Here is a 13,316-nt window from a genome sequence, read left to right as displayed (position 1 = left end):
AGCAATATTGAGAACGAAAAACGGAGCTGGAGGAATCAGGCTCCCTGACTTCAGACTATACTACAAAGCTACAGTAATCAAGACAGTATGGTACTGGCACAAAAACAGAAAGACAGATCAATGGAACAGGATAGAAAGCCCAGAGATAAACCCACGCACATATGGTCACCTTATCTTTGATAAAGGTGGCAGGAATGTACAGTGGAGAAAGGACAGCCTCTTCAATAAGTGGTGCTGGGAAAACTGGACAGGTACATGTAAAAGTATGAGATTAGAATACTCCCTAACACCATACACAAAAATAAGCTCAAAATGGATTAAAGACCTAAATGTAAGGCCAGAGACGATCAAACTCTTAGAGGAAAACGTAGGCAGAACACTCTATGACATAAATCACAGCAAGATCCTTTCTGACCCACCTCCTAGAGAAATGGAAATAAAAACAAAAATAAACAAATGGGACCTAATGTAACTTAAAAGCTTTTGCACAGCAAAGGAAACCATAAACAAGATGAAAAGACAACCCTCAGAATGGAAGAAAATATTTGCAAATGAAGCAACTGAGAAAGGGTTAATCTCCAAAATTTATAATTAGCTCATGCAGCTCAATATCAAAAAAACAAAAAACCCAATCCAAAAATGGGCCGAAGACCTAAATAGACATTTCTCCAAAGAAGATATACAGATTGCCAACAAACACATGAAAGAATGCTCAACATCCTTAATCATTAGAGAAATGCAAATCAAAACTACAATGAGATATCATCTCACGCCGGTCAGAATGGCCATCATCAGAAAATCTAGAAACAATAAATGCTGGAGAGGGTGTGGAGAAAAGGGATCACTCTTGCACTGCTGGTGGGAATGTGAATTGGTACAGCCACTGTGGAGAACAGTATGGAGGTTCCTTAAAAAACTACAAATAAAACTACCATATGACCCAGCAATCCCACTACTGGGCATATACTCTGAGAAAACCATAATTCAAAAAGAGTCCTGTACCAAAATGTTCATTGCAGCTCTATTTACAATAGCCAGGACATGGAAGCAACCTAAGTGCCCATCATCGGATGAATGGATAAAGAAGATGTGGCAAAATATACAATGGAATATTACTCAGCCATAAAAAGAAATGAAATTGAGTTATTTGTAGTGAGGTGGATAGACCTAGAGTCTGTCATACAGAGTGAAGTAAGTCAGAAAGAGAAAGACAAATACTGTATGCTAACACATATATATGGAATCTAAGGAAAAAAATGTCATGAAGAACCTAGGGTTAAGACGGGAATAAAGACACAGACCTACTAGAGAATGGACTTGAGGATACGGGGAGGGGGAAGGGTAAGCTGTGACAAAGTGAGAGAGTGGCATGGACATATATACACTACCAAGCGTAAAACAGATAGCTAGTGGGAAGCAGCCACATAGCACAGGGAGATCAGCTCGGTGCTTTGTGACCACCTAGAGGGGTGGGATAGGGAGGGTGGGAGGGAGGGAGACACAAGAGGGCAGAGATATGGGAACATATGTATATGTATTAACTGATTCACTTTGTTATAAAGCAGAAACTAACACACCATGGTAAGGCAATTATACCCCAATAAAGATGTAAAAAAAAATAAAAATAATATACACCTTATTTTACTTTTATTTATAACTTAAGGGCTTCCCTGGTGGCGCAGTGGTTGAGAGTCCGCCTGCCGATGCAGGGGACACGGGTTCGTGCTCCGGTCCTGGAAGATCCCACATGCCGCGGAGCAGTTGGGCCCGTGAGCCATGGCCGCTGCGCCTGCGCGTCCGGAGCCTTGTCTCCGCAATGGGAGAAGCCACAACAATGAGAAGCCCGCGTACCGCAAAACAAACCAAAACAAACAAACAAAAAACTATCCATGGGGACTCCCCTGGTGGTCCAATGGCTAAGTCTCTGCACTCCCAATGCAGGGGGCCTGGGTTCTGTCCCTGGTCGGGGAACTAGATCCCACATGCCGCAACTAAGAGTTCACATGCCACAAGTAAAGATCCTGCACACCGCAACTAAAAGATCCCACGTGCCACAACTAAAAGATTCTGCATGCCGCAACTAAATATCCCACACGCGGCAAGGAACATCCCAAGTGCCTCAACTAAGACCCAGGAAGCCAAACAAATAAATAAATAAATATTTTTAAAAAAATCAATGTAATCACCACACTAACAAACTAAATCAGAAAACCATAAGATAGTATCAATAGACCCACAAAAAAGTACATGAAAGAATTCATCCATTCATGGTAAAAAAACTTTCAGCAAATTAGGAATAGAAGGGTACTTCATCAGTCTATAAAACGTAACTATGAAAAACCTACAGCCAAGATCATACTTAAAGATTAATGACTGAATACTTTTCCCTGAAGATTTGGAACAAAGCAAGACTATCTCTTCTCTTATTACTCATATTCAACACTGTATAGGAAATCCTAGCTAGTGCAATGAAGCAAGTATAAGAAATAAAGGTATATAGGTTAGAAAGGAAGAAATGAAACTATCTCTATTAATAGACTGCCTATGTAGAAAATCCCAAAGAATCGACAAAAAAGAAAGAAGAAGGAAAAAAAGCCCTCATGGCACTAATAAGTGAGTTTAAGAAGGTCACAGAATACAAGACCAATATACAAAAGTCAATTATATTCCTATATATCAGCAATGAACAACTGTAAGCTGAATGTTTAAATATTACAATAGCCACCAAAAAAAGTGCCTAGGGCTTCCTTGGTGGCGCAGTGGTTGAGAGTCTGCCTGCCGATGCAGGGGACACGGGTTCGTGCCCCGGTCTGGGAAGATCCCACATGCCGCGGAGCGGCTGGGCCCGTGAGCCATGGCTGCTGGGCCTGCGCGTCCGGAGCCTGTGCTCCGCAGTGGGAGAGGCCACACCAGTGAGAGGTCCACATACCGCAAAAAAAAAAAAAAAAAAAGTGCCTAGATAAAAAACTAACAAAATACATGCAGAATCCGTACATGGGAAACTACAAAACATGATGAGAGAAATCAAAGAAGATCAAAATAAATGGAAAGATTCATTGTGTTCATGAACTGGAAGAAGAGCCAGCATTATTAAGAGGTCAGTTCTCCCCAATTTGATCTATAGAGTCAATGCAATCTCAATCAAAACATCTGGTAAGCTTTTCCATAGATATTGACAAGCTGATTCTAAAATGTACATGTAAGAGCAAAGGAACTAGGATAGCCAAAATAATTCCGATGACGAACAAAGTTCGAGGACTCATTTTATCCAATTTCAAGACTTACTACAAAGCTACAGTAATCAAGACAGTGTGGTATTAGCAAAAGTACAGACACATAAATCAATGGGAGACTAGAGAGTCCAGAAGTAGACCTACACAAAGACAGTCAACTGATTTCTGACAAGGGTGCAAAGACAATTACAGACAAAGACAGTATTTTCAACAAGCAGTGCTGGAACAACTAGACATCATATGCAAAAAAAATGAACTTTGACACATAACTCACACTTTGTACAAAAATTTATTCAAAAGGACCAGAGACCTAAATGTAAAACATAAAAGTATGGAACTTCTAAAATAAAATATAGAAGAAAATCTATGTGACTTGTGTTTGGCAATGAGTTTTTAGATACAACACCCAAAGCATGACCCATGAAAGAAAACACTGATAAATTCTACTTTATCAAATGAAAAACTTTTGTTCTGTAAAAGATTTTTTTTTTTTTTTTTGCTCTACGTGGGCCTCTCACTGTCGTGGCCTCTCCCGTTGCGGAGCACAGGCTTCAGACGCGCAGGCCCAGCGGCCATGGCTCATGGGCCCAGCCGCTCCGCAGCATGTGCGATCTTCCCAGACCGGGGCACGAACCCGAGTCCCCTGCATCGGCAGGCGGACTCCCAACCACTGCGCCACCAGGGAAGCCCTGTAAAAGATATTTTTAAGAGAACGAAAAGACAAGCCATAGACTGGGAAAAATACCTGCAAATCACATATCTGATAAAGGACTTGCATCCAGAATAAAGTACCATTAAAACTCAACAACAAGAAAACAAACAACCCAGTTTTTTAAAGGGCAAAAGATCTGAACAGATACTGAAAGTCATCTGCTTCACACAAAGAAGATACACAGATGGCAAATGAGCACATGAAAAGATGCTTAATATCATTTGTTAGTGGGGAAACGCCAATTAAAACCACAATGCAGGGGCTTCCCTTGTGGTGCTGTGGTTAAGAATCCGCCTGCCAATGCAGGGGACACGGGTTAGTGCCCTGGTCCGGGAAGATCCCACATGCTGCAGAGCAACTAAGCCCGGGAGCCCCAACTACTGAGCCTGCGCTCTAGAGCCCGCGAGCCACAACTACTGAAGCCCACGTGCCTAGAGCCCATGGTGCTCTGCAACAAGAGAAGCCACCGCAATGAGAAGCCTGCGTACCGCAATGAAGAGTAGCCCCCGCTCACCGCAACTAGAGAAAGCCCACGTGCAGCAACAAAGACCCAACGCAGTCAAAAATAAATTAATTAAATAAATAAATATTTTAAAAAACTTAAAAAAAAAAAAAACAACGCAATGCAGTATCACCACACACCTATCGTAACAGCCAAAATCCAAAAAACTGAAAATACCGAATGCTCCAGAGGATTCAGAAAAAGAGGAACTCTCATTCATTGCTCGTAGGAGGCAAACTGGTACGGTCACTCTGGAGGACAGTTTGGCAGTTTCTTATAAAGTTAAACACAGATTTACCATATGACCCAGCAATTATACTCTTACGTGTTCACTCAAGTGAACTGAAAACTTACATTTACAAAAAAGCCTGCATGCAACTGTTTACAGGAGCTTTGGTCATAATTGCTAAAACTGGAAACAACATAGATGTCCCTCAGAGCTTGAATGGATAAAAACTGTGGTGCGTTCATAAAACGGTATGATATTCAGAGAGAATATCAACGGAATGTTGATTCACTCAACAGCATGGAAAGATCTCAAGTACATTTTACTAAGTAAAGGAACCCAGACCCAAAGGCTACACACTGTAGGATTCCATTCATCTGACACACTGGAAAAGACAAAACCATGGGGCAGAACACATACCAGAGCATGCCAGGGGCTGCGGGGGGAAGCCGATTACGTGGACAGGGGAATTTTCAAGAGATGTAACTATTCTGGTACGGTACTAGAGTGACTGATAACTATGCATTTGTCAAAACCCATAATTGTACATCATAAAAAACGAACTTTAATGTATATAAACTATCAAAACAACCTAGCCAGGAGGTTAGGGGATGCCAGCATAGAATGCAGACTGTGACAAATGAATCAAACTCTATCACAAATGTATAACTCGGCCACACTGAATGCAAGGAAAGAGGGAGGGCTGGCCTAAGAAACTTTGGAAATTGTTCTGAGTAAAAACTAAGGACAAAGACAAAAGTAACTGTATAGAAACACCGGAGTCTAATTGGGGGTAGGCGAACAATTCTAAGACTGCTTTGCATGTGCATTGGGGTTAAGCAAGTAAACCATGGGGGATGGTGGGGCAAGATTTCTCACTAGTGGAGAAGGAGGTTCCAGATAAGCAAAAAGGGAAGGCCAACACACACCCCACATACTGGATGAGAATCGGAGATGCCAATGAGAATTCATGTTTACCCTAATATACATTCAAATGGATATGCAGAGAAATGACCATATGTGAGTGAGCACACCCACATATGTAACCTAGCTCTGTTTGCTAAGAGAGTCTGGAAGCAGTGACACCCCAGTAGCAATGGGCACTCTCAGCACAGCACCCAGATCTGGGTTCCTAACACCACTCTCAAATAAAAGGAACGAGGGCTCCTGGAGAAATGGCTGGTTTTAGGGCTGGGAAATGAGAGGAGCCTGCAGCATCCTGTAGTACCACAAAGTAAGGAAGCTCTCGAAAAATAAAGAATGGAGGCATGTCACAGGGATACGGGAGACAACTGGGAAGAACCACCACTGACCAGAGCTGGACAATTTGATACCACGAGGAACACTGCTGGACCACAACCCACAGTGTAAACAAATATGACAATTGCCAAATAAATTCATTACAGAGGATATCCAAATAACATGTGGAGATACCACCTCGGGGGTCCCTGGAGCATGGACTGGACCCCATGACGGACGGAAAAAGGAGAACTTGACAGAGGAGACACCTGGCAGACACACCCCAACCAGGTGATCCAGGTCAGTATCACCCGTGATGCGAAGGGTGCCTCTCCTCTGTGAGATTCTCCCCACAACCTGTCCAGTCATGAGAAGACATTAGACAAGCCCAATTTGAGGGACATTCTACCAAACACATGACCAGACATGCTCAAAACTGTCAAGGTCATAAAGAGGCAGGGAAGTCCAGAGACTGCTGCAGACCAGAGGGGACAGAGGAGCCATGACGGCTAACGCAGTGCGGGGACACCGGATGGGAAGGGGTGCTGGTGGAAAACCAATAAGGTCTGGAGTTTGGTTAATAGTTTTGTTTTGTTTTTAAAGGCAAATGTTTCTTGAATACTACGTGCGGCTCACTGTAACTGCAGGAAGAAAATTGAGACCTGATCCCCCCCATGACAGCAGATGTCCAGGATGTCAGGAATAAAGACAGAACACTGGACACCAGAGGGTCAGCAGGGAGGGCTCCCCTGGTCTTCTCCTCGCACCCCTCCTGCTGCCTCCATCACTGGGCAAAAGCTGCCCAAGTCCATATGCCACCGACTTTCCTGGTAACATGGAGGCCACCCCCACAGTGGTGCCCACCCAGCCCTGGCCGTGTGTGTGCACATCCACACACACGCACCCAGGTGGAGCCTGTCTCTCCCGACTCAGACTACGTGGGGACCTAATTAGCAATGGCTGAACAGCTGGACATCCTCCCGCCCCACAACCACACTCCAATGCCATGAAAGAAAAACGAAATTTGGTCTCACTAGTTAAAAAGTAAATCTACCAACAACACATTAAAAGGATCATACACCCTGATCAAGTGGGATTCATCCCAGGGAGGCAAGGATTCTTCAATATATGCAAATCAATCAATGTGATATGCCACATTAACAAATCGAAGAATAAAAACCATATGATCATCTCAACAGATGGAGAAAGAACTTTTGACAAAGTTCAACATCCATTTACGATATTTTCAATTTTTAATTTAAAAAAATTTAAAGTTTTAAATTGTGGTAAAATACACAAAGCATAAAACATACCATCTTAACTAAAAAAAAAAAGGTAAATCTAAGGCAAGCATCATAGGAAACTTCCTACCTTACAGGAAAAAATGAAAATAGAATGGATTTAAATTTCAGATGAAAAGAACCTATTCATTTTTCACTCCTGTTATAGAAATGCCTAAATAAAGAAAAAAGTTTTCAAAAAATCATAGGATCTCAAAGCTAAACCAAACAACCAACCTTAGAAAGGCTCAGTCAGCCCCCACTCTGCTCTAGGAAAGAGTCAGCCCTCTGCCCAGCTCTAGGAAGGAAGGGGACACCCCCCCCCCCCCACCACAGCTCTAGGAAAGGAGGAGACAGCCCCTGACCAGCTCTAGGAAGGAAGGAGACAGGGCCCAGGCATGAGACTCTCAGCTGCTCCCTGGTGGGGTAACCCACAGACTGACCTAGGAGAGGTTACCAGGTCACCTAATATGCATTATCAAGGATGTCTGCAAATATTTTCTTTAAAATATCAAAAAGAAAAAATTTAGTTTTCTCTCCCTTTCAGATAAAGTGCTATAAAATTAAAACCGAATCATCTCGGAAATGTCACTCTCCGATGGGTGGTTTTATGGACTGTGGCTACATTCTGGGCCTTAGAAAAATAACCTCCAGTACTTTTTCTTTAAAGGTTTTCTTTAAAGGTGTGTGCTGTAGAGAGCTCAGACGTAGGGCAGGTTTATTTCTTAAACAAACTGGAAGCATTTTACAGAGAAGCTTGTGAAACCAAGCAGAGCATTTCATTAGCAATCAAGGGGCCTGGAGGGAAGAACTAACTTCCCATGAATCTAGGAAGCGCTGAAAGCTCAGAACAACAGAAAATGAAGCAAGATTCGAGTACTCTTTTGGTTCCATTTTCTTCCTCAAAATTTCCAAAGAACACCTAAGAGTTCAGCAAATGCAGGTGTGTGTGGTTCTGCTGGGCTGCGCCAGTGCTGGGCCTGGGCGCTGACTGGCCGCAAGGCTAAGCTACCAGACCCCAGGTGAGACCTCTTGACCATGAGTGAGACAAGCTGCCGCTGCTAGAGGGTGCAGTTTAGGTTCACCTCAGACGCTCTAACAGTGACTGGCAGCTGGGAGGAAAGACCTAATAAACTCTACTACAGGTAAAGTAAACAAGGAAAGACTCAAGCATGACACTGCACAGCAAATCTGAACCAAAAGGACAGTACCGTAAGCTGGCAAAGCCAGGAATCAGAGTTGGGCTGAAACTAGTTGTGAGATCTTTTTGAAGTAGGATTTTAAAAGATATATTATCCCGGGGACTCCAAGGTACCATATGAAACTGGGGAGATAAATAATTTTGCTGATGTGTCAAAAAGTCCTCCATTCGCTCCAGTGCTTGCAGTTCCTTGGAGAGCACCATGGCGGCAGTCACCTACACATGGTTACTCATACGGTCCTGGCCATCACGGCGGGTCCCATATGAGGGCACAATTCCCGAGGCCTGGGAGGAGCTCACCTTCTTCTGCAACAGATCCTCGTTTAGCTTCAGGCTCTGATCTGAGCTGGGAGCCTCAGTGCATTGGTGGTCCCCAAAGGGGTACATCTGGGACCCACTGGGGGGTCTGAACAGACAGGAGCCTGGAGTCAGCAGACTGGGCAGGGCCAGAGAAGCTCATCCAGAACTAGGGCAGGAGTCTTAAGTCTGAGTGAGCTCACCTGGGCCCTGCGAAGGAACGAGGAAGGGAGCTCACAGAGCCACGCCATCACATGACAAGGACCCGGGCCAGGATGGCAAGGCAGCAGACTCGAAAAGCTCCCAGAGAGGAAAAAAGGTCCCTGTGGTATTGTCATATCATAAGAAATATTTATTTGGTCTTCGTCCAGGTTCCTGGCACAAAGCTCCTAAAACTCCAGGGATTTCCTGAGTGATGAGGTGAGAGGAGCATCTGTTATTCATAACAAGCCCCTTTCAACCTTACCTGGGTTTATACCAATGAGGTGATTCTTGGAGGATGGGGGCTGGTTGCCAGAGGAAATTTCAGCCCCACTCCTGACCTCTAACCTCACGGGACGGGGAGGGGCTGGAGACGCAGCTGATCTCCAACAGCCAGGGATTTAATCAGTCCTGCCTGTGTAATGGAGCCTCCACACAAACCCCAAATGGAGGGGTTCAGGGAGGTGCTGGGAGGGTGGCTCCCTGGGAGGGCGTGGGGGCTCTGCACCCCTTCCCACACCTTCCCTGGGCATCTCTCCCATCTGGCTGTTCCCGAGTCATGTCCTTTATGATAAACCAGTAACATAAGCAAAGTGTTCCCCTGAGTTCTGTGAGCTGTTCTGGCAAGTTATGGAACCCGAGGAGGGGGTCGTGGGAACCCCAATTTACATATGGTTGGTCAGAAGCACAGGTGACGGCCTGGACTTCTCACTGGCGTCTGTGGTGTTGGGGGGTGTCTCGTGGGACTGAGCCCTCAGCCTGTGGGGACGCCGGGCAGTTAGGGTCAAAACGCACTGACTTTCAGGACACTCACGTGGTGTCTGGACAATCAGACGATTACTCGCTGTGAGAAAAAACCCACATCTGGTGTCACAAGCATGTGAGCAGAAGAAATAAAAGTGTTTCCCTTTAGTCACCTGCAAAAGAGCAGGAGTCAGACTGTGTAAAGACCCCTTGACATCACAAAGTTCTGAGGAAAACTGCTCTGAGAGCCACAGACCCAGGCAAGTGGCCAATTTCTACGTGTGCAAGGAAGGACACAGAAAGTTCACCTTCTCTGTATCTTTTCTTGGAACGTTGTTTTGGGATATGCTCCAGTAAAGAGAGAGAATAAACCCCAAAACAAGACACGAGATCTGAGGAATTACAACTACAACTCAGAGAGAACCAGGGGCCTCTCGGGTGGGCAGTCTCTGACCTGAGTGTCACACCCAGGGCCTGGGGTGCCGAGCTGGGGAGGAGGGAGGACACAGTTGGAAAAGTATCCTGTGGTGGCACAGAGCAATGATAAAGGCTGCAAAACGTCAAGGAAATTTTATGGAGCAGGAGCTGCTCCTAGAAGACAGAGGACGGAGGTATTAAACACCGACCCTGGCTTCAAGGAGCTCCCAGGGAGTCGCACAGACAGGTAGACTAATGACACTAAGAACTCTGTTAGATGTGCAGAGGGTGAAGGAAGCATAGGCTAGGGGTCCATTATTCAGCCTCCTGGTGGGGTCAGCAGTCCATGAGGGCAACTGTAACACTCAACGTCAAGTGAAAGCTGTGGACAGTCTGTGGCATTGTGGGAAATTCCTGGGACTTAAGGGACTCTGAGGTAGCTCACAGTCCCCAGGAGATCTGGAACCCTCCAGAAAGAAATCAATACAGGGCGACTGCCTACTTGCCAGAGCCATCTCAGCCAGGGACCCTCGTCCCTGAAGATGGTAAACTGGTTCCTTCGTGCAGCTGAAAAGCACTGACTCTACCCCAAATAGCGAGAAAAGATGGGGGTGGGGTGAATGCATATGCCAAAGCAAATCATTCTGTGCTCAGTACCGGCCTTAAAATATCTTCTTGACCCACTGGTTCAAAACGGTTTCCTTCTGAACCGAACAGAGAATCCCTGTGGAGATCAAAGGCAGCCCCTAACACTGGAAAGCCAAGCTGAGTTTTTTATAAGCTGTGCTCTCTGCGAGCTAAGCCACCGGGGTTTTTCTACTGTCATGGCGCCGGTTTAAGGGTCTGCTAAAGTCTCGGAGATTAACTTTGTCTTGACTCCATCTTTTACTAAGTGACAGCTCAACCGTTTAGAATGACTAATCCCGTGGAGAATAAAGCAATACTGGCAAGAAGTATTTTCTATAGTAACTTAGAGCGCACGAGAGTCGAAGCTGAATCCCCCAGCGCCGCACACCGAGCCTCACCGCGCGCCCGGCCCTGGTCCCCGCGGCGCCCCGCTCAGTGTGTGATGACGGTCGCTGTGCAAAGCGTGGCATTTCCACTCCCTTGGAACGCATGTTCTGAAAACTCAGAAATGACGCCGGGACGGCCGGTGCCCGCGGCGTGCAATCCCGGCCGGCCCGCCGGGTACCAGCGCCCTCCGGAACCCTCTAGAAGGGCGACTGCCCACTGGCCCCAGGCCATCTCAGCCGGGGGCTGTGCCCCAACCCCACTGGCCCCCGCACTGCCACGTTTTTCTGAGAAGCCCAGTTTGGCTTCAGGCACCAATGCTCGACCCAGGGCGTTTGTGCCCCTCCAGGCGTGGGGATCGGGGTTGGGGGGGTGTGCACTCCGCGCGCGCGCGGACGGGGGGCGTCGGGTGTCCAGCGGTGTTCTGGGGGGCGGCCTGGGGCGAGGGGAGGGAGAGAGGGAGACTGGGGCAGACCACGCGGTTCTCCGCCTGATCAAACCTGGCGCGCACAGAACCCCGCAGGTGAGGCCGCACCTGCTGCTCAGGCCTCAAAGCTTTGGAGCCGCGGGGAGGCGGCGGGGCCACAGCTCGTGGGACCTGTAGGCGGCAAAGGGGAGTCACCGCCTCACGAGCTCCTGGTCAGCGCGGGGTCGGCGTGGGGGCCCCCCGGACCTGCAGGACGGAGGGGGGCGCAGGGCCGAGGCTCGGCCGCGAACCCGCTTGGGGGTGGGCCTGAGGGTGGGGGGCAGGGCGCGAGCGGAGGGACCACACTGGGGCGCCTGGCCCCGCGAACTCACAGTAAACGAAAGCGAGGGCCTTCAGGAGCACGATTCTGGTCAGCCAGAAGGTGCCCGCGCGGAGGCGGGCTGGGCAGCCCGCAGGGTCGCGCCCCGGCCCTGGCGAAGATTCAGGCGCCGGGCCCGCGACCCCGGCCTTCCGCCTCCTCAAGGGCTCCTCCGGCGTCGCCATCGCCGGGCCGTCGGAGCGCATGCGCGAGGAGCGCCGCGCGCTGAAAATGCCCCGCCCACGCCGAGAGACCCCGCCCACACTTAGAGGTCCGACCAACTCCAGCCAGCCACGCCCATGCGCGGGGAGCGAGGACTTGGCCCGATACCGCTCGCGCTCCCCGCAGGTCGCTCGGGGCGCTGCAGCCGTGAGAGTAACGGGGTGGGTTCGTGGAGAACGGCTCGTCGCCCCACCTGGAGCGGGCTTGACCCACTCACTCGTTCATTCACTCGCTCATTCATTCATTGAATTAGCCAAAGTTGCAGAGGCCCCCAGTGCACTCCCCTACCTAGGCGCCTCCCCTCCTGGACCCTCACACTGGAGAGGGACGGATGGCACTTCAGAAGCAGAAATGCAATGTGAAAGAGATTATTGGAAAGCACGTATCAGACCACAGGCCTTCTCCGCGTCCAGGGCAGCTGAGATGTGGGCAGCCAAGGACCCTGGAGGGTACTGCGCTCCTGCTGCACGCCCTGGCAGTGTGTAGACTTGCATTCCTGCAGAGGAAAGGCCAGAGCAGCAGCTTCACCCCAGGGCTCCAGGCTGCCACTGCCTGAACGGGTGGTGTGGACCGGTACCTCACAGGTGTCCCCTCCCAACTCCCCATCTCTGCTGTCTGAGGAGGGTGCTGGGGTGATGATCACACAGCTAGTGAGGGACAGTGCACGCAGTGGCTGGGCCCTAAAGTTCAGACGCTCCAGCTTTCTTTCCCTTTACCCCCCACCAACCCCACAACATCTCTGCACAGGACAGCAAAGTCCCCTTAGACGGTCAGCGCTCCTATTGGCCCTCAAGACTGGACCTCCAGCCGCAGGGGAGAGTGGTGGGCTGAGGATTCAGAGTAAGGAAGAGCTTACTGACCAATGACCCAAGCATAACCCCAGTGAGGACACAAGCAACTCTACATTCTGAAGATACAGGAGAGGTGTCTCTAAGCAGGTGGAATGGTAGGCATTCCTCAGAGGAAGGAAGAGCTGTGTGAGAGAGTGGACCTTAGGGGTTACTGGGTAAACTGTGGGGAGCTTGGAAGGAAATGATTGAGGTAGGTGTGTTTTTTTCTTATTCATTTGTTAGAGCTCTTTACATATTAAAGATCCTCTTTTTTTAATATTGCTTGGGATTTTATCTACTTAAAATATCTTTCCATTTCAAAGTGGAAGTAGATCAACATTCTCACTTTATAGTTTAAAAGAAAAAAACATTAAAGTCCATGAGGTATAGTTTTCATTTTAACTATACCATTTTCA

The 13,316-nt window shown here is 47.9% G+C and overlaps 1 protein-coding gene across 4 annotated transcripts in view; it reads right to left on the bottom strand.

The window, feature by feature from the left end:
• The window catches only part of LMF1 (lipase maturation factor 1), a 98,589-nt gene extending 86,533 nt beyond the window's left edge, over positions 1-12,056 (bottom strand). For all 4 annotated transcript variants that reach the window (XM_073792528.1, XM_073792529.1, XM_033839314.2 and 1 more), the window contains exon 1: positions 11,862-12,056. In XM_073792528.1, the coding sequence (XP_073648629.1) occupies positions 11,862-12,054 (193 nt within the window). In that variant the 5' untranslated portion in view covers positions 12,055-12,056. The remainder of the gene's footprint in view (positions 1-11,861) is intronic.
• Positions 12,057-13,316: the final 1,260 nt, after the last annotated feature.

This window comes from Tursiops truncatus, chromosome 15 (assembly GCF_011762595.2).
Source record: "Tursiops truncatus isolate mTurTru1 chromosome 15, mTurTru1.mat.Y, whole genome shotgun sequence".
NCBI classification, from domain to species: Eukaryota; Metazoa; Chordata; class Mammalia; order Artiodactyla; family Delphinidae; genus Tursiops; species Tursiops truncatus.
This window is presented reverse-complemented; position numbering and strand designations above follow the sequence as displayed.